The following is a 26,491-nucleotide window of genomic DNA, read 5'->3' as shown; positions in this document are numbered from 1 at the left end:
TCACAAAACTATGAATTGAATTTGAGAGGTTTTTAAAAGAATTTAAAAAAAATACATTTAAGAGAGAGTTTCACAATACATAATATTAAAAAAATGCTAGTTCTTGCGTGATATAATAATATCTCCTTTCATTCTTTTCGTATAGGTAACACCAGGCATTTATAAAAAAATTTTTTTTTTCCTCTAATATATCATTAAAAAGATGTGACAATTATGGTATTTATATCAAAGAGACTTTATGTGAAGACTAGATATATATGTTTGTGTCATATATAGCAATGCTTTTATTAAAAATAAAAATTCTTTATATATATATATATATATATATATATATATATGTATAAAGATGCACTTCATATCTTCTAATATGACTAGGATATCAGGAAGAAACTAATACACTTTCTATCTCTAATGCTGATACGCCATGTTGCTTAATTGGTGAGTATACGCCACCATAAATTTGAAATTCAAATATAGTGATATTTGCTGCATCCAGAGGCTCACCATCCGGAATTTCACGTCCACGATAATAGGGCTTGAAATCCTTCAGAGGTAACGTTATTGTGAAAAATTCGTTGTCCGATATTGGTACCTGAAGTAAAAAGTTTTGAAAAATGTTTATGACAAAAGAAGCCTTTCAACACGATATTTCATTCTAATAAAAATTCTGAAACTTAGAAAACACTCAAAAACGCTAGTAGGAAATAAAAACATGTAAACCAAAGATAAATAAAATTGATAAAAAATTTTAAGGAAACTTTACCGTGAAGAATTGTTCATAGCTGAGATCCTCATTGGAATTCTGTCCACGATGTTTAAGATTAATCTTGTAATGATTATTTTGCCCCTGCCCTCGGCAAACGATTTCAATATTTTTAAATCTCGACAGGTTGAAATTTACTGGCTTTCTGATGCCAGCAAAACCAGCCCCATTCGGTTGTGGATTCAGCAACGTGAAGAGGATCACTCTCTGGAAGAGTTGACTTGTTTGCAATGTTAATGCAGCTTTTGATTTTCCCACTGTTCTCACAGTGTCAGAAACTTCTCGCCATTCATCTACACTTTGCACATTCGTGAAATCGAACAGCATCATTTTATCCCTAATTAATGGCATAAAACATAGATTTATTACTCTGTCTAAATATAATTGAAATTTTATTCATAATCATTATAGATAATTTTGTGCAATTAAGAGTAAGATATTTTGTGGAATCTAAAAATATCTTGCTGTGCGCAGTTAAATAATTAACAAGAGGGTATATAACTGTAATATAAAATTTATTTTTTCATTTAATTATTTGAATTCAATTCATCTTTTCATTAAACTATTTGAATGCATAAGTTAATTGTTATTGAAATTTATTTTTATTTATGTTAATAAAAGTATAAATAAACATGGAAAAATATTCGTGAGAAAAACTATTTATTTGCTATCATTTATAATAATTTTATCATATTTAATTTTTTTATTATGGGAATCTCTCATTTTCGAAATCCATAATCCCCAAAAATATATATATATAATTTTCGCGCGCACATACATACATACACATTTTCTGCATAATAATAATAATGATTATTTCTTACCCCCTTGCAAAGTCACACAACGCACATGTCGCAACGAAAACGACGATATTTCGTAAATTCATGTGTGTTACAGGATATTATTTTTTTCAAGCAATGATACACACATTTATTTTAAATATGCTTGACATATTAAAACTTGTTTAAGCACAGTCACGTGCTATTCAGTAACAAAGCGTTATACAATGATAAGAAAATTCGAAAACAATTTTTAGCAACAATTTATATGTAAGTTTATCATAAATAACAATTTTATCTAATTCATGAAATCTTTTGAGGTTATCTTTCATTCTTCTTTTTTCTATCACAGAAGATTACAAGCGCACGCGCCATTTGTCATATTACATTTGATTTTCTTCTACATATATTGTATGCAAATACATTAATATGGTATATCTCGTTTTATACTTTACAATAGCCAATATATATACAATATTTTATAATAATCAATATATTTTTAATTTATATTGATATAAAATAATAATAAAATATTCATATTTTTAGTTTTTAATCTATACGTTTAATATATATACGGTTTTATAGTCATTAATCTATATGTGAATTACATATATATAAAGCAGTACAAGTTTTGCATTTGAGGTCTGATAGACCTTAAGTAGATTTTTTATTTTTATACTTTAATGTAACTATATATAGTGAAACTAATTTCACAACAATAAGATTAGTTGCAAAGATATTTATAATAAAATAATATTATAAAAAGAGAAAGAAAATATATATCTTTATATATTTATTTCAGTGAATTAATTATGTTTATGTCTTTCTTAGCAAGAAAAGCATTCTTTAATAAAAACAAAAACGCATCTTTTTTTGTTACACCATGTAAAAATATTTATTTCCTGCCATTTTCTATTATATATATATACTAGGAATGCAAAGCATAAAGATTTATGAATTTCTCTATTACAGCAAATAAATTTTCTGAATTCTTCCATTGTTACTGAATATATGATTGAAAAAAGAGAGTATATTAATCATAAGTTTAGTTTACATTGTGTCTCTTGAAATATTTTAAATATCACTTATAAAGGGTATAATAAAAAAATCGCACTTGTTATTCGAATAGATCGATAAAACTTTGATCAAATTTATTTGAGGTGATTCTTCGCGCATTTTCTGCATTATCAATACAAATCGTTTACAAGTCACACAACATTGAAAAAAATGTAAATCATTTTATGTTCGTTGCGAGTTTTTTTCTTTTCTTCGCCTCTCTCAGCCATATCAATATTACTTTTGTATCGTCGCATCATAATAAGATAAAGATTTTATAGTGGAAGAGTGCATCAATTAATATCAATTTTGGTTTAAATTTTAATGCGAGACTTCTATATAATAGATACCTCTTAGAAAAGAATTTATTTTTTGATTGAAAAGCATAGAAGCATTATAAATTGAATTGTAGATCTATGTTTAACGAATAAAAAAAAAGGATAAGAAAAAGAAAATGCTAAAACGTGCAAATAATATATATATTCAAAATTGCATCGTTTCGTGTAATATTCATTTAATTGTACTGACCATAATTTGCTATGTAATTCAAATTCTTGTATAAATAACAAATGACTTTTAAACTTATGATTGATATTTAAAAAAAACGAGAAATGTATATATTTCTATTTTAATTTGTCACTAAACCACAATGGTAAATATATATATATTTCATTAAGAATATATATCTTTCATATGTTAACAAAAAAAATTTTTTTTGATCCCTCTAGTTTTTCTTTCTACCTATAATTAGTTTTACAGATAATTGAAATCACAAAGCCCACATACATAAATGTACATATCTTACCAAATAAAGGTTTAAAAAGTGATTGAAATATATGACTGTTTATAATTTGTTAATTTTCATTGATTAAATTTCTTAAAGCAAAAACTTTGCATGTTACAACAAATATGTAATCCTCCCATGCAAATATAAATTAGTTAAATATATAAATTTCATCACTCGTGTCTACGTCGTTCAGCAGAATTTTTCAGTCAAACATGTGGGAAATATATTGATCAGCTTCTACACATGTATATTCGGAACGAATTATTTTTCTTTATCTTGACTGCTTCAAAACAAAATGCATGAAATATATAAAATATCTATATGGAAATAATATAGAAGTTGCAATTATACAAAAACCGTTTCATAGATAGATGGCTGACTCTTGCCGCGTCAAAAACTAGTAGCATTATTGGAATCACTTTTATGACTTATGTCTCTATATTGTATCGATATTACTGCAAATTGACGCAAAAAAAAAAGGGAATTTGAATATATGTCCGTCTTTCATTTCGTTTTTTAAGTAGAATTTGCTTATCAAAGGGAGGATACAGGCTACAAGATAATCTGATCAGCTACACTTAGTACAAATCATATATGCATTAATAGTACCGATCAATTAATATATCTATATACAAACAAATAATAAGACCTAACAGGAGCAGGAATCCTTCCCACCCTGCTGTTCATTAGATACACCTTGAAGACTGGTGCGACCCGGTTGACTGGGATTATGTTGTACACCAGACTCTGCTGCGTTTAAGTCCAATCTATAAAAAAGAAATACGAGATGTATTATAACTCATATTAAAATTAATTAATTTATAAATTAATTATAGTTGTGTTTCATAGATGTACTATTTTTTATTTTATATGATATATGAATGATATTGTTTATATATAACTCACCGTCCATCTTGTATACTTTGGAATATTTTCTTTGCAGTTTCCAAGAAAGCTTCCTCTACATTATGCCCTCTGTTTAAAAAATCAGAACATACAATTTTTTAATTCATACAAAAGAAATCATTTAAAGAATTTATATTTTGCCTAAAAAAACACTTACGTCTTTGCACTAGCTTCAACAAACATTAAACCATGTTCATCGGCAAACTGTTTTGCTTCCTCGTAAGTAACGTCACGTTGTCCTTCAAGGTCACTCTTGTTACCAATTAAGAATATAACCTATAACAGGAATTAATTTATTTTTATGTTACTTGACTGTTTGTAAACATAATTTTTCTCAACAACATTTTCTCTCTTGGATATTACACAGATGTAAAATTACAAGCCAATTAAATAGAGAATCTTTATAATTGCATTATGGCATGTAATATTAGCAATATGCGTACAGTGCTTGGATTTGTCAAATTTCTTGTGTCTGTCAGCCAGCTACTGAGATGATTGTAAGTTGAACGGCGTGTAATATCATACACCATTAAAGCTCCAGCCGCACCCCGATAATACGATCTAAGAAGAAATATTTCTTTATGTGCACTATAATCTTATTTTTAGTATTTAGAGAATATTTTTTAACTTATCCCAAATGTTACGCGATTATTACCTAGTAACTGCTCTAAATCGTTCTTGCCCAGCAGTGTCCCATATTTGCAGTTTTATCTTCTGTCCTGCTACTTCAATAATCCTAGTCCCAAATTCGACTCCGATAGTATGTGGACAATCTGCCATAACTAAATTTACACAAACATTTACATATAATTTATAATTAATTTTTTAATTTATTCTTTAATTTGTTTTTCTTTGTAAATGCAAAATGTAATATATCAGGAATAATTTATATACACTGTGCTTGTATTTTCAAACTTACATAAGAAAACTCAAGTATTAAAAGAGTAAGTTTTATCTAAAACATTATAATTTTATAAAGGAATAATAATTTTCTATTTCTCTTTCTACAAATTTATCTTTACAATAAAAAGAACTCTTGTGAGCATAGATACAATAAAATAAGAATTGTCACATTGTTTCCACAAGTGTTATCCATGCCATGCATAATGTACATAGCGTAATGCATTATCGTCATATATATAGCGCAATGTGCTATCATTATATAATTATGTACATGACTCTAACATTTTCTGTAAGAATGAATCATGAGACAAAAATGATGAATTATAAAACATAAAAAATAATGCATTATAAAATATAAAATTAATTTAGTACAATCTTTATTTATGAATTTATACAAGCATGTATAATTACATACATATTTATTTTATTACTTACATTTCTTTTCTGTAAACTGATGAAGCAGACACGATTTGCCTACTCCCATATCTCCTATAATGATATACTTAAAGATGTAGGAATAATTATATGGACCGGTCGACATTTTGCACCTGTAATTAAAAAATTATGGAAAAATGATATTATATTTATCCTTACATCTTATTAATCGTCTGATAAGCAATAAGAATTAAGTTTGTGGCCTACTAAAGTTAAAAGTTCTTTTAGGCAATATCTTATAATTTGTTGTTAAAAATTTCTTCCAAGTTTATTATCATGAAATATTTGAGATTATCTTTATCTATTCATGTATTCTTTGAAGTGTGATTACATTTCAAAGAATATGCCACATTCTTTCTTTCATTCAATATAAAAGATAACAGACGCATGAATCATATGAATACTATAAACATAAGCGAGAATCTCTTAATGTCAATGATCGACCTATAATTGTTACTACCATAAAACTAATTAAATAGCTATATATTATTATCAATCTTGTTTTTAATAAAGAAATACAGTGTTCCACCTTTTCTTTTTTTTTTAATGTAAATTATTATAGAAATTATGCAGTTTTGATAATTGAAAACAAGCCTGCAATATAATGCTGGCAAATTTTATGTTTTCAAAAAGAGAAAAAGAAAATTTTATGATATATATTATACAATAATAGTATAATAATATAACAATAATAATAATATTTATATATAAGAAGCTTTGAAAAAGAAATAAATGTTTGATTAGCTTCGTGGCATAAAAACAGGCTACATACATCCATGAATAATTTATGAATAGACTCATGAGAATTTTCCTCATAAAATTAACTCATAAACTCGGCGCGGAATCTCGTTTTTCAACGAAATTAGACGCGAGATTAGATTAATATGGGAGTCGAAGAAACGAGGAACGTGTGTGTATCAGAATTTTCCCCGAAAGTTGACGAAAAGCGAAAATCTCTCAACGTCAACAATAACTCGCACTGTTCACTCCCATAATTACGTTATGCCTAATTAGCGCAATTTTCACAATCAACGGGGCGTAACGAAAATCGAAGGAAGGAGAAGATGCGGAAAAAAAAAAGAGTTCGTTTTCGCTATGGAAGATCGACGATAACGCGGGATATGAGATGTGGACGCGGGGATCTCCTCCGATGTCAACAAAGCGTCGAGAAGGAGATTTATTTTACTCACACGTTCGTGTATCAGCGGCGCTTGTGGATGATTTTGCTTATATTGGCCGCTGCAAGGTTGGGAGAGACGGCTTAAAGAGTACGGCGTTGTGTAAACACTCCGCGAACTCGAACGTTGCTCCTTTGTAGGCGATTCACTCTGTCATCGAGTATCACGTACGTAAACGATGTTTCGTCCCCCCTCGATATCACTGGATATCACGCGCAATATGGCAGGCCGCGCGCTGTCGCTGATGACGATGGCGACGATCAAACGTCAAACCACCTGTCACTCGCGTTAACTCCTGCTCCGCCCGACCGCGCTACCTTCGCTCGCTAAGGCGCCAACTTCTCGACGTTGGAAGTGCGGATGAGATTTGTCGCGCGAACACGATGACGGGAAGAGAATCCTTCGGAAGAGCGACGAATACGTTTCTCTTGGTATACTCCCGACGTCATGAATGATCATGAATACCTGAAGAGAAAATTTCATCAATCTCGGAACGCGTGTCGTATCTAGATATTCCTACATTCATGACTGTTGGTCATATTTGAGGAAATAACCAATATAATTATGCAAGAAAAGGGGAGTTATTCCCCAGACAGCACAAGGATGTCCTTAGGACATCCAAAGGGCATCCAGGACATACATGTAGGATATCCTCAGGATATCCCATCGTAATCCTCAGATCTCCTCTGGATGTCCTCAGGAAGAGTAAATGATAGCCGAATACTAACCTCTGGAGAATTCAGGCAGATCCTGTGGAACATCCTAAGGATTTTTATAGGATATGTTAGGGATATTTTTCGTACGTTTCAAGGAGCAAATTTTAAAATTTAAATATAAATTAAGATTTGGTTCTGTTATTTACTGCCAATACTAAAAATCTAATATTAAAAATAGTTCACGTTCTTTAATATTTGAGGCTTTCGTGCTGTACATGAATATTTTAGGTTTGGCTCCCGGGGGTTTGAGTCGTGTAATATTTTCTAAACAATCCAATATCTGAATTCCCTATGTTGGGATTGCATCAGAAATTGAACTGATAGAAAATAATTATATTTGTAATTTCCCGTCACAGTTGCTCTTTGCAAGCTTGATATAATTCTCATAACCAAATCTCAAATACGAGTTCGCGTGTCGCATAGCGGTAAACAAACGAACTAGCGCTTGAATACTATTTTTTGTAAAGTTTTTGGAATGTTGTGGACAGTAACATTTCTCATGAAATATTAAATAAATAATAATTTTGGATATATGAAAATCGCATCAAATTCAATTATTAATATTAAACAAAATTAATGTTAATAATTAATTGCACATGTATGTCCTGGAAATCCAAAAGACATCCAATATAATAAACAGGGCAGATATATATCTAAGAGAAATAAGAAAAAACTCAATTTGCAATTGTGTAAATTTGCAATCTCTTTGTATCCGAAATATTCAGATATCAGGATGCAAAAAGATCGTGGTGGATTTACGCGTACAATGAGTTTTTTCACATTTCTCTCGTCTTTATATGATCTCAAAATTTATTTATTAAAATCTAAAGTATTTTGCATATTAGAAAATTATTATCAAAATTTTGATTTTATATAAGAATGGAAACTATTAAAAGAATTCTTAGTCCAATGTCTGAATCCCCCGTGTTGGGGTCATATCATACAACTTAAACTAATAGAAATAATTATTATATCTTTAATCTTATTAGCCGCTCTTTGTAAACTTTATATAATCACCGTGACTAAAAATTAAATGCGGAATAGATAGCGCAACAGGCGCCGCATAGCGGTAAACAAATGAACTAGCGATTATTGAATACTTTTCTTGGAATATTTTCGTAATGTTGCTGTAATATTGCTGAAGTTATATTGTAAAATAATGTCTTTGCGATATTTCTGCAACATTAAACTGCAATATGCAATATTGCAATGTTGCAGCAATGTTGTTGCAAGCTTTAGTGTTGTATGGGATTAGTGTCAGAAAAATTACATTTTATTTATTAAACCTTTTTTTGTTAATAACTTTCTAATAAACAACGAGCGCTGGCTAAAATCTTCAATATATTATTCAGGGTGATGAACATCTTTCAAAAATTATTAAAATCGGGAGTAGCTTCCTTTTTCGGCATAATTAATACCGAACCAATCGACCATTTCGTTCTTAATGACGAACTGTAAATCGATTGGCTATCCCATCAAAATGGCGTAGCCAATCGCGTTCGCTGTCTCTCTCTCTTTCGATTTATTCGACAAGTGCATCAGTTGTGTTTCTTGAGTCTATGGACAAGAAATATAGCATTGGATATTGCGTACTTCTGTGGTCGATTCGTGCAATCGTAAATCGAACAAATTTTTTGCCGAGAATCCAAGTTACACGGAAGAGTACATTATTGTCGAATAGAAGATTGAAGTACGGAGGCCTGTGGGTCGTGATTGCCGAGATATCACGTGTAACTGGCTCTAAATAGTATCATTGAGACGCTAAATTGTTTTTTCGGCATTTTCGACATATTTTCCCTTAGGTAAGAGACTCTACCTCAACAGAGTACGAAGATCCGTGTGACGTAGTCGTCGAGATAAGGCAAGAATGTTTGATTTATTAGTATCTTGGAAGTTCTTCATCGTCCTGTTTTTTGTTTAATTTTCATAAAATATATTAACGCATATAGTGCACACACGTCGGACGATTTATTTTATCTTGTCCCAATTTTATTTATTTTAATTGTTATTATAAGATATATTTAAGTAGGCTTTAAAATTTTTTTTTTTTTTTTTTTTTTATTAGCCACAATTAGTTGAAAAAATTTGTATTTTTAACTATGTATTGTGTGCAAAATCATGTGAATATATATTTATTTGTACATTTGTACATGAAATTTTACACGAGTATATTACATCGGTCAAAAAGTAAAGAGACTTCTTTGTGGTTTCTTCTCTTTTTTTTTTTCTCTTTGTTTTTGTCCCTTTACTTCTTGACTGATATATGTTTGTTTTGTCATGTTTGAAAATCATATTTCATTAAAACTGAGATAGACTCGATGATTATAAAATAGAAAATAAATAAACTAAATGTTGATTTAAATAAATGACTTGTTTGTATAACGAATAATGTAAGACAAAATTGACATATAATCGCAACACACATTCTTGAATTCTATATTTTTTTTTGTTTCACTGATACTTAGTTTATTTAATTATATTTTATATATATATATATATTTTTTTTTTCTTTTTATTTCATGTAATATGTATTCTTTTTGACACTGTAATCGTCTTGTCAATATCGCAATAAATACAGAAAAATGTTTGCGAATAATACGATAATCTCTAAACTCTCTGGACCTTGTAAGATGATTGTGGTATTTAATTTTGATTGACATACTGCATAAAAACATTTCTATACACAAGTCTAACTTGTTTATGTGAATATTACGTGTTACATGTGTATCCAGGTGGTCATATAGGTTGTCATATATTACAGATTGTCTTAGCTGACTATGCCATACATTTTAGTACGTGGTAACCTAGCGTCATACAGTCATAAATATCCCTGGAGGGTTCTTGTGTCAGGGCTTAAAGGTACGAACTCCCGCATACTCGCCGTCATACAAATGTACATGTTACATTTCCCTCTTTTTAAATTTTTCCATAATTAAGCGATATGTTCAGCGACTTGTCATAGTTGAAAATCTTTTACATTACATTTCTCTAAAAGTCATATGGTAGTAATAATACAAATAATGTCAAAAGCTAACAAATATTTAACATACATTTAGGGATTAGATTGATGTACCTTGAAAATTATACAATAGATAATATTTTGTGTGTAATTAAGAATATTGCAAATAGGTATAATATAATAATGAATTAAGCTTAGAGGTACAAATAATATTCAATTATGTTATAGCGGCTGACATAGAGCAGTTGAGTCGCTTTACATCTATCGGTTATTGCGACGATTCGACGATAGTATATTTGCAACATCCTTGCATAATATTGAGTGCTTTAGAGGTACTTGGTTACAAAGTCATCGCATCTTCCAGTACTAGCATTAAGCAAGATTATAACGAGTACATGTGGACTATGAGAAAAGAATTTACAGAACCTGAACCTGATATTGCTATAAAGGCTGGTATGGTTCGAAATTAGTATAACGCAGCTTTAACAGCAACCCAAGAGCACATCGCATAGCATAGTTGCAACATTTATTATGCACAATCGCATTCTAATGCTTCTGTGAAAAGTAATGTCTATCGACACGCTTCATCAGAAAACACATGTGTTTTTATTGAAAGTTTATAAAACTCCAGTGCTATCACTTGTATATATTGTACATTATATGTGCTTATACTAGTGCGCTAATCGCATTTCCAATAGGAGAAAATTTTTTTATGTCTAAAAATTCTTATTATTGTAGTAAAAATTGTCCACAGTACTTTAAAAGAAGAGAGTAATATTAATTAGAAAAAAAAATTAATAAAAATAAGTTCTATCTTCAAACAATCTGTTTTCTATTGGATATACGATACACGGCATCAACATATCAGCTTCAACATTTCATTTGACCAGAAATGCACCATTTATCTTGAAAGTGGTTTTAGTCAAAGTGTTTTAAAATCTTCTCAAGTACATATTTTATATAATGATCATTGAATTTATATAAAATAAATGTGCTTCATATTTAAAAAAAAAGGGAAAAAAAGAACAAAGATTCTAAGTTTTTTTATATATTATTTGAGATACAATATTTTACAGAGTAACTTTATTTTATACAAAATTTATTATACGTAAAATTTATGTGAATATTTTCTTATCGAAAAATAGAAATTTTGAAGCTGCATATATTTTGAAAGTAAAACTGGAAAGCTACTCGTATCTTTTTATGTCAATTGTAACGAGAGTTCAAGGGTTGAGAGATGGAGGTGTTCTCTTGTTGCTGGAATCGTTTCAAAAGTATCACGAACAAAAAAAAGATCTGATAAAATAACAAAAGCACCGCATAAACGCAGCTTTTTGAACTTTTGATCGAGAAATTTCGTCAAGAGCAATCTCTTGCTTCGTGAATGGGGTGATGTTCGTACCACTTTCGTGATAAACGGCTTCGATCGTCACTCACGTGCGTCACGTTTGCTTTTCTTCTAGAAGTAAAGCACAACGAGGTATAACGATACTTTTAGCGCGGCAATGGCAACCACGTCCAACGTCACGTCCAAAAAGGACGGCACCGACGAGGACGACGACACTTTCTATTACGTCGGTGTAAAGGCATCCCCGTTTGCGGCCGATTGCGCTGTGTTTGGTTTGCCCTCGAAAGAGACATCGGCCCTACGCAGCCGCTTCCCGCTGTCCCCCAGTAGTACGAATATCGTGAATGGAATTATGCTCAAAGGTTAATATTAACCTTCCCTTCCAAGAAATTTTCAAATTTTAACAGATGTTGCACGGGTCGCTCCTCAGAACCCCCTCGAAACAGATCCTTCGAACTATGACATCTAGTCATTTTATAAGAATACGAATTAATCACGAGATAACAAATATATAAAGATTATTACAATAAAAACGAGTAATATGTGTGAAGTAAAATCCTTTTAAAGATATCCAGTTTAGGCCAAATATATCGAAGAAATTATATTTCGGAACTTTATCCGTAAAACACTCTGTATATACATATAATAAGTCATAATCATTAATGATTTATCCTAACTTATTTGGTTAACTCGAAAAATACGATATTTAATAATTCTTAAAAGTTTCATTAATTTAATAGAAATAAGATTTCATTGTTGTATTAATAGTATAATAATTAGGAAAAATTTGAACAAATTTACAGCACTATTACTTAAATTTTGAAATATTAATATTAATTTTTTTATCACACATCTTTTAGGAATTTACGTTGCCAAATTGATTTCAGGAACACCGTTCTCCGTCATAAATGCTCTAGCCGAGCTCGGCTATCGAGTTATTTGTAGTACCGGAGAGGCCGAGATACTTTGGACATTGCAGCGGGAATGTTAATGATATAAAAAAAACTGGGTCTAATTATATATATAAACGTATTATATACCTAAATGCATTTACTTGCTATCTATATATATATATATATATATGTATCTGTATAAGATATATATACGTATATCTGTGTTTTTGTGAATCAAACTACAACAATTGGTGAATGAGATCTGTAATGTTATCTTTTTTCTGCATTTTTTTTATATATATTTTGTATTTCTGACATTTGTCTATATCTAATCGCGTTTTGACGAAATTTTTTTCGCGATATTAATTGAAAGCATATAATATATGTGTCGACTGTCTAAAAAGGCTTCATCTTATCGAATATCTTTTCAAGATATTTGATTGCTATATATGTACTTTGCAAAGTTGGATGGTACATATATAAGATGCAGCTTATCATTAAAATAGAATACGTATAGTATTTCACTTGACCTGAAAACGGAAACTTACGCATGTTACTCGTTGCTATAAACGATAACACGAATATTTTTCTCGCATGTTATCGGATATGACATTTTATATGTATATCTCAGCAATGTCGCGAGTTTCTTTTTACGGTTTCGAAAATGACACGATAAAATTGTATAATCATAATAAGACCGTCCGGGAGGGAGGATGGAAGTGGGAGGTATAATTCCGAAGCGTGAACCATTTAAACATTTCTGCGCCGTATGTTGCAGATAATAATTTACCAGCAGAGACGGAAAATTTTATCGGGTAAAGCAACGCGCGTTGGCACACACATTATATATGTATAATTAGTAGAAGTATTGTATTTTGTGATATCTTTTTACCTCGTTGCGTGGAAAATGGGTTCTTTCACGCTTTATTGGGAGTTAGGAGACGAGAGTTTCATATAATCCAGGCAATGATGTAAATTGGCGCAATATAGATTGCTCCAAACTGGTCCATGTCGTTTTTAAACAACGTTTATCATTTTGTGGGGAATAAAATTTTATTATAATATGTACAAATAAGAATTTATATAATATCTTTATATATGGTAACACATACACACACACACACATACACACATGTAGCATTAATATAACACTTTCTTCTACTATGTGTATTGTATTTTTGGTAGTTTATCGTACAGTTATATGTGCGAGATATCGTTTGGATCAAACATGGTCCAGAGAGTTTAAACGTAAAACTGTCATTTGATATAGTATTTATAGCGATATTTACTCGTACTTGTATATTAATGTATTTGTCAATCTAAAAAATTATTGCGATTGATATTTCCTGTATTTACATTAAACCAAATCAAATAAAATTATATAGAAGAATCATTATTTTATATAGTTTAACAGTTATATATATTATAAAATTTATACTGTATGTAAGAAAATCAAAAATGATATTGTCGATGATGTTAACGATATAGTTCTTAGTTAGAATTTGATATGAGTGCAATTTATAAAACTAAAATTCGCGGATATGGTGAATTTTATATTTATGTAAATTAATAATCTCGCGCATGAACAGAGCCTTAAACTATTTTGTACGAAACAGTCGGGGTATATGCGCAGCTTATAATAGAACGTTGTACACAATTATTTACATATACAAAAAATATCGATAAATTCATGTGTTATATATTTTTTTATGCGACAAAAATCTTCGTCTCTTGAGAATGCAAAAATAACTTTTTTTTTTTTTTTTTTTTTTATACGGACATAACAGCTAAAAGGCTTATGTCAAACTTATATAATAAAAATTCTAATAATTATTTGCAGATATAATAAATAATGGCGCATTCTCACAATGATGGTACTCATGCATGCCAAAGCAATAAATATGCTGTTTGTCAGACTTTAGATGAGATGGTATTTGAACGTGGACTTTGGAAGGCAGGTAAATAAATGTGAAAGTGATGCTTCTATTCACGATATGAATATTTACTTAAAATAATGTAAGATATGGTAAATGCGTAATGAAGCGTTAGAAAATAGATCGTCGATGAATGGATTACGTTTGTTCAGATTTGGCTGTGCGTTTATTATAAATTTCAATATCGGATTTGTGTCAATAGAGAATTCAATGGATTTTATTTTTATATGTAATGAGGACAATTCTCTCTCTCTCTCTCTCTCTCGGGAAAGGATAGAATAAAGAATTTATTTTTGAATAAATAATGGGTAATTTATATAAACGCAATTATTAAAAGGAAGTTACAAAGATTTATATGCAATATTCATATATACTGAAAACAAATAATAGAAAAAAATGAGATGATTTTATATTGCTCTTATGCTTTTTATTTCTTCCATAATTTTTTATCGAGGTAGAAGATTTACATAGAAATTGCACATAGTTCTCTTTCCGAGTTAACAAAAAGCGAACACAGCGTTACTTTCTGTGAATCAAACTTTGGACTAGAATAACTAATAGAACATAATTTGACATTCAAATCGGACTTTGATAGAATTTTAATTCGAAATTGAATTGTATCAAGCTACCTACATTGTTGAAAATTATCAAAAATGTATATCTAAATTTTGATTTTAAATTTAATAGTAAACTATGCCTACTTTTTATTGAGGCAATTTTACATACAAGTGTTTACACGACCACTTGAAAAGTCGAGAGAAGGCTCTAAAAAAAAAAGAAAAAAAAGAAAAAAAGTCCAGTGATCGCGAAATTATATGGACTAACACGTGTTTTTTTTGGCGCATTTTTTCAGCGTTGGATGGTGATATAAAACGCGTGGATATGCTATTGGGCAGGGGCCACGACCCCAGGGCGGAAGACGCCGGCGGCTACACTCCCCTACATTACGCCGCTCGAAACGGTCATTTCCACGTGTGCGAGCTCTTATTGAAACACGGCGCGGACGTGAACGCGACCACCCCCTCTATTAAGGCGACACCTCTGCACCGTGCTGCTACTCAGGGTCACGCTGAAACCGTCGAAACGTTGCTGCGACACGGTGCGAACGCCAATCTCAAGGACACGGATGGCAAGACGGCCCTACATCGGGCGATCTCGAGCCATGCCAGCTCTATGAAGACTCTTCAAGACAGCTCGTTATCGAACACTTGCATGTTACTGCTACCGCATACTGATCTTAATATCAAAGATAACACCGGACAAAATACAAAGGAATTAATATCTGAAACGTATAAGGAGACATTAAACAAATTGGGACCAGAAGCTGCGAAGTTAATGAAAGATTCGTTATTAGGAAAGACGTCCGATGAAGATATGGATAAAAAAGCATTAGAAGAAAAAAGAGCATCAGAAGAAAAGAAAGCATTAGAAGATAAAAAAGCATTAGAAGATAAAAAAGCAATAGAAGATATTGAGAGGACAAAGATAACAGATCGTGTAAAAGAAGAGATAAAGGAAAAGATAAAACGAAAGAGGGAGGAAATAGAAAAATATCTTAATGAACAAGCAAATAAAATGAAAAAAATTTAACGGAATACTTGCATATTTCGTTTTTGTTCATATAATTTTCGTTTTTGAATAATAATAGGAGAGAATATGCATATTGGCGTAATATATATTGATATTTTGATAAAACGTAAATCTCTCTCTTTTTTGATATTTATACATAAGCAGAAATGTATGACAATTTCATATAAACTGAAAGACTGGTAGCATATTAGCATTCAAAAATTTAAGAAGGTAGAAAATCTACGACTTTCTCTAGCGAGCATTCGAAATTTTATAACAATGACCAATGATACAAGAATTATTAAAACATCAATATATTCAAAGAAAAAAAAAAAGGAAGAAACTATTTTTCAACTTATGAATAACGATGTCAAATATTGAAGGAAGTAATAAAATTCTCATGATTCATCAAAACTTTGTTTCATTGACGAAGAATAGATCTCAACAATTCTCCAAAGTAAAAATTTAATACATCGAAAATTCCTTGTCTCCATTTCCACCCGCCACGTTCTCGTTAAAGTGCCCTACACGCGGTCAATCTATCCATCCATCCATCCACCCATCCGTCCGTCCGTCCGCGCGACAGACAAGAGAAGCCGGAGGGTCGTGCACTTGATATTGAATCGGTCGCGCTCGTGGCGCCTCGGCCGTTTACGGCGACGCTCGGCCGAGCCGCGATATATCGCGGTCGCCGGCGCCATCTCGCGGCCGCGAGTATCTCCCGTCGTCGTTCGCGGTTCGGCCGCGCCAGTCGTTGCACGACGCGGAGTCGTCAGTTGTTTCCACGAGTAGTATCAATCGCGGATTGTTTGTGCGTGCGGGGTCGCGTGCTGGGATCGTTCTCACGCGCGTTCGTCCGTCCGTCAGCTCGTTCACGGCTCGTTTGCCGATCGCGGCGATCGCCTCTCGCCACCTACGATGATCGTCTACGTCGCGATCGCGTATACGGAGCGGTAGCCGTTCCTCTCACGTCGCGAATCCGTGTGTCTCGCGGCGGCCACCGCGGCTGCTTCGTCCACGCCCGTTTCGTCCCGGTTTTCACGGCTCGTGTCTCGTAGCGCGAGGCCCTCGCTTCTCGTCGCCGATCGCCGCGCGAGTGACAATCGTCGGAAAGAAAAAAACCGGAGATAGAGAGTGAGAGGGAGAAGGAACGAAAGAGCGGCGATGTAACGTCGTCGCGCTGTGACGTCACGCACGTCGGGTCGCGCTAATCGAGTACACACACGCGCGCGCGAATTCAAACACAGTCTGAGCGGACAGCGCGCGCGCGCGCGCTCTCCGTCCGTCCGTCCGTCCGTCGTGTCATTCGTCGTTATTCGCGCGATACGTTTCCATCTCTCCTCTTTACGCCGTGCTCCGTGTATACAAACATATTTGTGTATTTTACGCGGACGAAAGAGAGAGAGAGAGAGAGAGAGAGAGAAGAAGTGTACTGTGTATCCGTTACGTGCAGTGAGATAAAGCGGGACGGAAGGACAGAAGCAGGGGTAAGATTGCGAGAAACGTAGTAGAGAGAGAGAGAGAGTATATATAAAAATAGATAAGGAGAGCAACCGCAAGAAAGAGAGAGAGAGAGAGACACGCGTACATATATGCGCTCTCGCTGTGAGCGCGGCGGCGGAGTGGTCGGGGGAAAGGGCGAGGGGGAGGGGGAGGGGGCGGTGGCGGCGGAAGAGGAGGAGCGCGCGCGCGCGGCGGGACGTTTCGCCGCGACGTACTTGCGTGTACTGTCCAGCAGCGCTCGGTCGCGAGGAGGAGGTTCGCCGAAGAGGATGAGAAGAGCGGCGAGGCCGCCGGCCGCAAAGCGTTATTTCGCGATCAGATAGATTCCCATTCTGGAAAAGGTCTCTCGCGCGAAGACGCCGAACGTCGTCGTCGTCGTCGACGGTGCGCGTTGCCACGCGCGTTTCATACGTGCGAAATATAAAGGAGAGATCAAACATCGAGAGAGGTATATCCACTTGCGTATATCCCGTGGCGCCCCACTGTGTTTTTCTGCGGAAAGAGCGTGATTAAAAGGAGGAGAGAGAGAGAGAGAGAGAGAGGAAGAGCGAGCGGCGAGTTTCTCGGATATTCCTCTCAGCAGCTGTGCGCGCGTCGTTTCCGCCGAGCAACGTTTTTTCGGAGCGCGAAAGAGAGAGAGAGAGAGAGAGAGAGAAGGGAAGATTTGGACGGACGAACTCGACCTGAGACTACGAAATGGTATCGTCGTTGTTTCTCGCGAATAAAAAGTGAGACGCGCGCGTGCTGTCATCGTGGCCGCCAGCATTCGCGAATAACGTTATTCCTCGTCTCGAATATATAATGCCCAGGAGCGGCGCGCCGGATCGCGCTTGGCGCCGCGAGAAAGCAACGGCCGGGTTTCTACGTTCCGCTTTTATTCGCTCGTCGGACGGTCCGCTGCTCCTCCGCTGAGAGTCAAGTTCGTCGCGCTCCGCTGTGCGCGCCGCGTCCGTGGCGCGCTCTCGCGCGCACCGTCAACTTGTTCCGCCATCGGCGCTTTCGATTGTGCGTCGCCGCATCACGTCCCGTGGGGGCTTCCCCATCCCGTCTACCTGCCCGCCCGCGCCGCACGAGGGGGAGCGAGGGGAGACTGCGTGGGGTTAAAGGTGCGTGTGCTGTTTTCCGTCTTCTCCGAGAGAATCTCCCGTCGATCGACGGGCCCGTTCTCTCTTTTCCATTCGCGAAGTAAAGCGTCGACTAACCTCGTTCCTCGAGAGCCGGAGAAAGATGCGGACTGAGATGGATAGACCTAGTTGACGTTTAATTTGAAGGTTAACGCATGACATTGGAGCAAGTAGTAATTGTTTTGAATTCTGATCGTATTGAGTAACGTGAGAGTTCGGGAGTGATATTGTTATTATTGAAGGAGAAGAGCTTTAATTAAATGAAATTTTTTTCCTCGCGCGATTGTAAACTTGACCGTGATATCTGTTATCTCTCTCTCGAAAATTCTGTATGTATCTTTTGGCAGTCTTCCTTCCTTCTTTTTTTTTTTAAATATATATATATATATATGACAGGTTATACACGTGTTTGCGAAATCGGCTTCTTCCCGAGGAAAAAAAAAAAAAAATTCCGGCGAGATATATTCGCCTCATTTTTTTTTTTTTTTTTTAAATCTCCAGTAAAACAAGCATTGCGTAAATTATACTCGATACCAAAACATGGTATACGTAACCTTTAGTGTGAAATAACCACTACGTATACGCGTCTTACGATTTCCTTCTTAAAATATGCAAGGTTCCGCGCGCTCTTCTTTTTTTCCGTTTTAATAATGTCGTAAATATGCCCGTATAGGCTCCTTTTAAGTTCGAGAATTAAGCCTGCGGCACACGATAGGATTTTGCGTACTAGATCGCATGCCAGCGACATTTTGCTAGCAATTATAATGGCTGTACAACTTGAAATACTATATATGCTGCGTGTTGCCGTGCGTGCTAGCATGCTAGTTTTTGATAATAGGTTCGGTGCTATATTTCACTATGATTTTGTTGCTAGCTGCAGACGATACTACGACAAAAATGCAAAAAAAAAAAATAATAATAATAAATATAAAGACAAAAGTTATATATATAAGTAATTATGTATTTTATTCATAATTATGGTAATATTAATTGAATATGTACATGTATTTATATAATTAATTAAAAATGACAGATTTCCCAACTTAATAAAATTTAAAAAAATTTTTGTATTTCTTCTATAATAAATATCTTGAATCGTACCTTGACTTTATTTGGACTCGCATTTACACGCGTTTCTTATCCTAAGAGAAGCCACAATAAGCGAAGGGTTGATTACTTTATGGCGCGACATTTTGAAGGAAGTAAACCTCTCTCTCTCTCTCTCTCTCTCTCTCTCTCTTCCTTTTTTCTTTTTCTCTATCTCTCTCTTTTTTTTTTTTTTTTTTTTTTTTTTTTTTTTTTTTTTTGTATCTTCTGGAAGGCCTTCGGGGGCCGAATCACGATAATGTGAGGATAAAAATTGGACAATGACAATGGCAACATTTTACGAACGAACGCGCGGTGTTCGTCTAATTTCGGTCCGTGGATTCTCCCTCATTTCTGCGTTAAACTTTTTCTCGTTCTAATGAGCTCGAGAGAGCCCACGGTCGTCCTAAGGGCATGTCACGCGATCGCATCGCCTAAGATGCCCATTCGGGGAAGGAGTTGTTATACAACGTTACAACTCACATTGTGTATACACGGCGGCACGAAATTGTATAGATTTTTTTTCGATATTCCGATATGTGTGCGTTTCGAGAATTGCTCGAATAGGCGTCTGAGAACCATCGCGGTTACGCAAAATCTTTGATTTTTTTTTTTTTTTTTTTTTTTTGTAAAAAATAACCGCGAAACACACACACACACACACACACACATATATATATATATATATATATATATATATATATTTTATACGAAATTACCATGGGTGGAGAATTAGCCATTTTGGGAGGATCTAGAAGGAAGCCGATATTTTTGTGCCTCAGTATTACACAGTTGGAAAATTTGTTTTCTTGTTAAAAAATATGCCGATTAAGATTTTTGTGTTAAATATTTAATACATTAATGTAACTCAAATGTTTAATAAAAAAAAATTATTAAAACGACTGAAAAAGGTGAAAAAATAGCAATAATTTTATTCTATAATAGGAGTGAGACTGTCAACAATTTTTTTTTTTTTTTTTTATTTAATTTTACCATTAAAAATATATTGTATATTGATTTTACACAAAATTTATTTTAAATTACTATAAAGTTCGCATTCATTTTGTGTTGAAATATTAACATAACATTAACGTCACCATTTAATATATCCCTATTATATTAAATTAACATAGGAATTTGTGTCGATCTTCTGAGACATGCAATATATATTAAATTTTAGCCAAATTTTCCAACTGTGTAATATATGCTGTTATTTTTATATTTAATAATATATGATATAATATATATCATATATATATTATGTTAAATTATAAATCAACGATAATATGATATAGCGTTTAACTCCGTTTTTTTTTTATTTTTATAGGAACCCTTATTTAAAAAGGCAATAATTATAATCTATTAAAAAAGTCTATTATTAATTCTATTAATAAATCTCTTATTAAATCTATTATCTATTAAAAAATTTTAATAGAATATTTTAATAGAATTTTTAGTAACGTAGTAAATAAAGAGAAAATGAGATGATAGCATCGATAAGAAATTACTAGATTATTCACACACAGCTCTTTGATATCTATTTGACAAGTCTACAAAGTTACGGAAGTTTTTCCAAGGTCTTTTAAATTACGTAACACGGGGGCAACAAGGGTTATTTAAATGGCCTCACACTTCAAGTGCTAACCTTACAACGCTGACGTGTCGTAAACGTTACGACCTAAGTCGATGGGACTGGACTTTACATTTTCCGCTCTCTTCCTCAGTATTATTTCTAATCGGCATTTTTTTTTTTTTTTAATTGAAACCGTCTTTTTTTATCTCAACTGCTTGTTATATTGCAAGTCGCATTTACTTGTCATAAAATAATAATCGTAAACATTGCAAAACAATCTTCTTGTCTGTAGAATTTTTATGGGAGAAAATATGGGGATAAATTTTTTTAAATTAATTTTTTCTTGGTAGAAAATATTTTCACCTTTTGTAATAATTCATAACAATAAAACATTCGTAAAATGCACGCATCTTAGAATACACGTGTAATATATCTCCTTATATCTTTTATGGGATTATTATTTTGACGCAAACCGTTTTTTATTCGAATGAAATGATACGGGGTAAAAGAATGACGATCGCCAGTTAAACCGTGTTTCTCGCGTGACGTAAGTATCCCGAAGCGAGCGTTATACAGGTTTGTTTTAGGGAAGATCTGAGAATGATGATGGACGACGCAGCGCGCTCCTTTTAAGTACGCAATGCAACGCGATCCGCGCGCGCGGTGCGTCCGAATTAATAATTACATTCGGCGCATTTGAGGCGCGCAAATTCGACGAGTGACGAGGCGCGTGTTCAAGTACGCGCGAAGCCGAAAAAAAACACGGTCCCGATCGCTCCGCCGCTCTCGGCCTCTAAATTCACGCTGTGCGACCGTGTGTGTCCGTGATTTTCGCAATCACACTTTTGTAACGGCTCGCTGAACGATGACTCACTTAATATAAAGCAAGAAAAATGTTTTATGCACCATATAATGGACGTTTTAAAATATTTACTCGCGCCTCAAATGGGATAATGTCATTTTAAAAGGATATTTTAATCCTTGAGAAGAAATGTCCCAAAACATTGACCTGAATTTTGCTGACGTAGAAGAAAACTTTGTTTTAATGACAAATAGATATCTTTTGTATTTGATTTTATTTAGAACTCCTGAAGATTAATCGTTTTAATAAATCTGATATTTCTTTAATTCTTGAAATTTGTGTTTTAATAATACGAAAAAAAAAAAAAAAAATTATTTGTTTTATCTATAATAGCGTTTATTTTTCAAGTCAATAAACTGTAAAAATCTTTAATGGATTTGAAACTCTGAGGAAAAATTAATTTTGTTCGAATTTAAGCTAATAAAGTGAGTCAAAGTTCTATAAAAATAATCTTTATCTTCATCTGCCTAGTCAGTTATATGATCAACGTAATTTTTTAATTACACGTCGATCGTATTATATTTTTGCTTTTTTTTTTTTTTTATTCGTCAGTCATTGTAAGTCATCCAAAACATTATAATAAAGTATTTTTTCATTAAGTACTTTTCGAGTTATTTTATATTTTAATCTGACACATTTTGATATAAAAAATAAAATATTTCGTAAAATATTTAATTTTCGATAATCTTACGATAATAATACTTTTATGTACAGAATAATGAGACAAATCAATTAGCGCAAAAAAAAAACAAATAATTGTTTTAAAAAAATACATTGTAAATAATTTTTTTAAAAACAATTATTTTTTTATACAAAAAACTGCTGATACGGGCGCTCCGTTGCACCCTGTATATTAAGTATACATTTTTTTCAATTTTTAAAATAATATAACATTTGAGTTCAATTAACATAACAGGAATATCTTAAATTAACACATAAATGTGTTAAATATTTAACGTCAAAATTTTAACCGACATTTTTTTTATCAAGAAGACATAAATTTTCCAACTGTATATTTTTTAATTTAATTAATTTTAATTCGCCCATATTTAATTTTAACTCGGTTAAGGAAGATACAAAATATTCGGCGGTACGTAATACGTCGTAAATCGCAGAAATTCGCGACGGGCGGAGCGTCGTCGTCGACGCGACGACCGCGACCAGCCGACGACGATATCGATCTCTCCGAGTTTTCCTAAACGCGCCCACGGTCTACATATGTTTCGGAAGCAGGAGAATGGGCCGTTGTGGACATGCGCCGCGCATGCACGCACCAGAGGGGCTATTGTATTAATGGCAGCGCCTCTCTTCGTCGAGCGCGACGCCATGTGATGCGCGTGGTTACATCGCGGGCTTGCTATACGACGACGGGAACGGCGACAGTTGTCGTGTTGCGGAGTGGCGATTTCGAAACCTGTCATTAGTTGCGGATGCGTTTAACCTTCCTTCCCGCTCGCTCCCGTCTCGCCGAAAAATAGGGAAAGACGAGCGTTCCCGCGACTCATCTTTACGGAAAGCGCGATTTTGTTGCTCGTAAGAATATCAGGGTGTCTATTCTGTGGAAAAAAAATTAGATAACCTGAAATTCTTATGGAATTTTATTAGGACTCGAGGAATATAAAAAAAAAAAAATCTCTGATAATTTTGCTCTTGCAATCTTATCGTAAGGCGCAATCCGTCAATAAGCTAAATTGTGAATTATGTGTTTAAAATATATTGTAAATATATATATATATATATATATATATATATATATATATATATATATATATATATATACATACAGGGTGTCCCATTTTAAAGGACCCACTCAAATATCTCAGAAACACTGCGTTAAATCGAAAAATGTTTCAAACAAAAGTTGTGTGGCTTCAAGGGGGCCGTAAGATGGTGACAATGATTTGACCTTGAAAAATCATTTGAAGGTCATGTGAGGGTCAACTTTAAAATCTTAAATGGAAACCCCCATTTTTTATTTAGTATTCTTGTAGCTGACATCGAGAGCTTTCCGAAACACTATAATAAAGTATATTTTCATTAAGTACTTTTTGAGTTATTTTATATTTTAATCTGACATATTTTGATATAAAAAATAAAATATTTCGTAAAATATTCAGTTTTCGATAATTTTACCGTAATACTTCTATGTACAGAATAATCTTCGGAAAACGAATGGTTGATTAAGAGATTTCATCTACGATACGTGAGTTCTCGATTGGCGTAAGAATACTTTTATCTCGCAAATGATCAAGGTCGAGCAACTTAATATTTTAGTGATTTTTACAGAGAAATTTTTAATCTTGAATCGCGTTGATTATCTCGACTATCTTCATTTTTATACAGTAAAATTGAAATTGTGGTTTATATTTTTCTCTTGTATTATACTGTACATATATACAGAAATGTGTATAATGAGAATATTTATATATATTTATATATATATATACAATATATATATATATATATATATATATATATATATGCTGTTGTGTGAAAAAAAATATAATAACGTATATTAAAAGATGTAAAATTAATTTCTCATGCGCATGCTATATATTTACAATTTTTATATCATTTATAACAATTTTTTATAATTATATTAGTTACTTAATTTAACTATTATTGTTATTATTATTATTTCGGTTATTACGATATATTTATTTCGTAATAAAAATAAAACATTAAATTATTTCGTCGTTTTGTTTTTATATTATTATATAAATAAAACAATTTTATATTTATATTTTATTTAATTTTTATCATTTTATATTTATATTAAATAAAACAACTTTATGTATATAATGATATGAAAACAAACGACAAAATAATTTGATATTTTATTTTTATCACGAAATAAATATATCGTCATAACCGAAATAATAATAATTGCAATGATTGTTAAATTAAGCAATGATGAAAAAAGAACAATACATGATAATAGTTTGTGCAAAAATAAAGTATATTTACACACATAAAGAGAGAGAGAGAGAGAGGGGGGGGGGAGAGAGAGAGATGTCGAATCTACTTTCAAACCTCATTGTCACAGTTATTATTCTTATATCACTCGGACAAGAGGTATCGACGATAATCATTTGTTCGCTAATGATCCCGCCGATTACCTCACAAATGAGGTAGAACGACATCGCGCGCATTACGAGCTCGTCAACGAATGCAAATGCGTCAAACGTAACGTGTAACGCGTTTGACGTAACGCACGCCGCGTCCTGTTCGCTAACGCGTTACGTGAGCTTACGCTTTATAGCACGATACTCCTTCTTTTTTTTTTTTCTCCCTTTCGCTTGACAATTGTCACTCTCGCTCACTCCCGTTTATCGTTATCGTTTCCAGGATCGATCCCGCTTATCGAGCTCAAGACCTACCCGACGCAAAAAACCGTCGAACCTGGCGGACTTGAAAAAAAAAAAAGCTACGGAAGGATCAACAGGATCCTTAGAGACGGGAAGGAACTTGGTCGGTTTAAGCGAGATATCCTTTTCGAGGAAGACCCGGAGGAGCTTTCGGCGGCAGGAAGAGTTCGAGGTAAAAACGACTTCGCGAAAACTCTCGAGGAGAGAGATCGGAAACATCGGGAATAATCTGACGAAGGGAAGAAAGGAAGAGAGGCCCGGCTCTTCGGGGAAGAGACACTCCCATCGCTCGTGCTACGTGCCCACCCTGACAACGTGTATGCGTCTCGATAAAGAGATCACGTCCATCGTCGATCACGCCATCGCTCTCGGTTGAAGCTGAGACCGCTCGAAATTCTATCGTGATCGTGAACCGATTCGTGCAAGGCAACGTTCCTCGTCTGCACCTGCCTGTCGGTGTATCCTTCAGAGAGAGAGAGAGAGAGAGAGAGAGAGAGAGAGAGAGAGAGAGAGAGAGAGAAGAAAAAAGACGGTGTGGTCGACAGTGGGACGGACTATATCGAATGTCGTTGAGCTCGGGAAGATGGCTGAGAACCATCAGCGGAAGGATGATGCAGCTTCCGACACATCACCGGATGTCATCGTCCAGTCCTGTCGGCTAATCGGTGATTAGTCGCGAGAACGATATCCATTCGCGCGCGTACAACGCTTCGCAGTTCCGTGGTACTTCCTTCGAATACTTTCGGGAC

The 26,491-nt window shown here is 33.7% G+C and overlaps 4 protein-coding genes across 5 annotated transcripts; 2 read left to right on the top strand and 2 right to left on the bottom strand.

The window, feature by feature from the left end:
- Positions 1-139: 139 nt before the first annotated feature.
- On the bottom strand, positions 140-1,960 carry LOC138936678 (uncharacterized). The gene is made up of 3 exons (XM_070302281.1): positions 1,588-1,960; positions 764-1,100; positions 140-592 (listed from the first exon to the last, which is right to left on the bottom strand). Exons 1-3 carry the CDS (start codon positions 1,647-1,649, stop codon positions 380-382), a joined length of 612 nt encoding a protein of 203 aa, XP_070158382.1. The 5' UTR covers positions 1,650-1,960; the 3' UTR covers positions 140-379.
- A 431-nt stretch (positions 1,961-2,391) lies between these two features.
- Positions 2,392-7,269, bottom strand: Rab14 (RAS oncogene family member Rab14). The gene is made up of 7 exons (XM_070302280.1): positions 6,820-7,269; positions 5,630-5,742; positions 4,947-5,073; positions 4,735-4,852; positions 4,449-4,567; positions 4,292-4,360; positions 2,392-4,152 (listed from the first exon to the last, which is right to left on the bottom strand). Exons 2-7 carry the CDS (start codon positions 5,733-5,735, stop codon positions 4,035-4,037), a joined length of 657 nt encoding a protein of 218 aa, XP_070158381.1. The 5' UTR covers positions 5,736-5,742; positions 6,820-7,269; the 3' UTR covers positions 2,392-4,034.
- Positions 7,270-9,082: 1,813 nt separating this feature from the next.
- Positions 9,083-26,258, top strand: LOC138936259 (ankyrin repeat domain-containing protein 39). Its single transcript, XM_070301522.1, has 4 exons — positions 9,083-9,325; positions 14,564-14,681; positions 15,511-17,713; positions 25,723-26,258. Exons 2-3 carry the CDS (start codon positions 14,576-14,578, stop codon positions 16,245-16,247), a joined length of 843 nt encoding a protein of 280 aa, XP_070157623.1. The 5' UTR covers positions 9,083-9,325; positions 14,564-14,575; the 3' UTR covers positions 16,248-17,713; positions 25,723-26,258.
- On the top strand, positions 9,297-14,516 carry LOC138936261 (uncharacterized). Of its 2 annotated transcripts, XM_070301525.1 has the most exons (5): positions 9,297-9,384; positions 10,285-10,382; positions 10,711-10,935; positions 11,981-12,192; positions 12,718-14,516. In XM_070301525.1, exons 2-4 carry the CDS (start codon positions 10,301-10,303, stop codon positions 12,064-12,066), a joined length of 393 nt encoding a protein of 130 aa, XP_070157626.1. In that variant the 5' UTR covers positions 9,297-9,384; positions 10,285-10,300; the 3' UTR covers positions 12,067-12,192; positions 12,718-14,516. The 2 variants fall into 2 exon arrangements, with proteins under 2 accessions (XP_070157626.1, XP_070157628.1); XM_070301527.1 differs by lacking the exon at positions 12,718-14,516 and having other exon boundaries at positions 11,946-12,067.
- Positions 26,259-26,491: the final 233 nt, after the last annotated feature.

This window comes from Polyergus mexicanus, unplaced genomic scaffold, assembly GCF_030449975.1.
Source record: "Polyergus mexicanus isolate NDT 795.1 unplaced genomic scaffold, iyPolMexi1.0 SCAF_9, whole genome shotgun sequence".
Classification (NCBI taxonomy): domain Eukaryota; kingdom Metazoa; phylum Arthropoda; class Insecta; order Hymenoptera; family Formicidae; genus Polyergus; species Polyergus mexicanus.
Note: the sequence above shows the minus strand (reverse complement) of the source record. Positions and strands in the feature narration are given on the sequence as shown.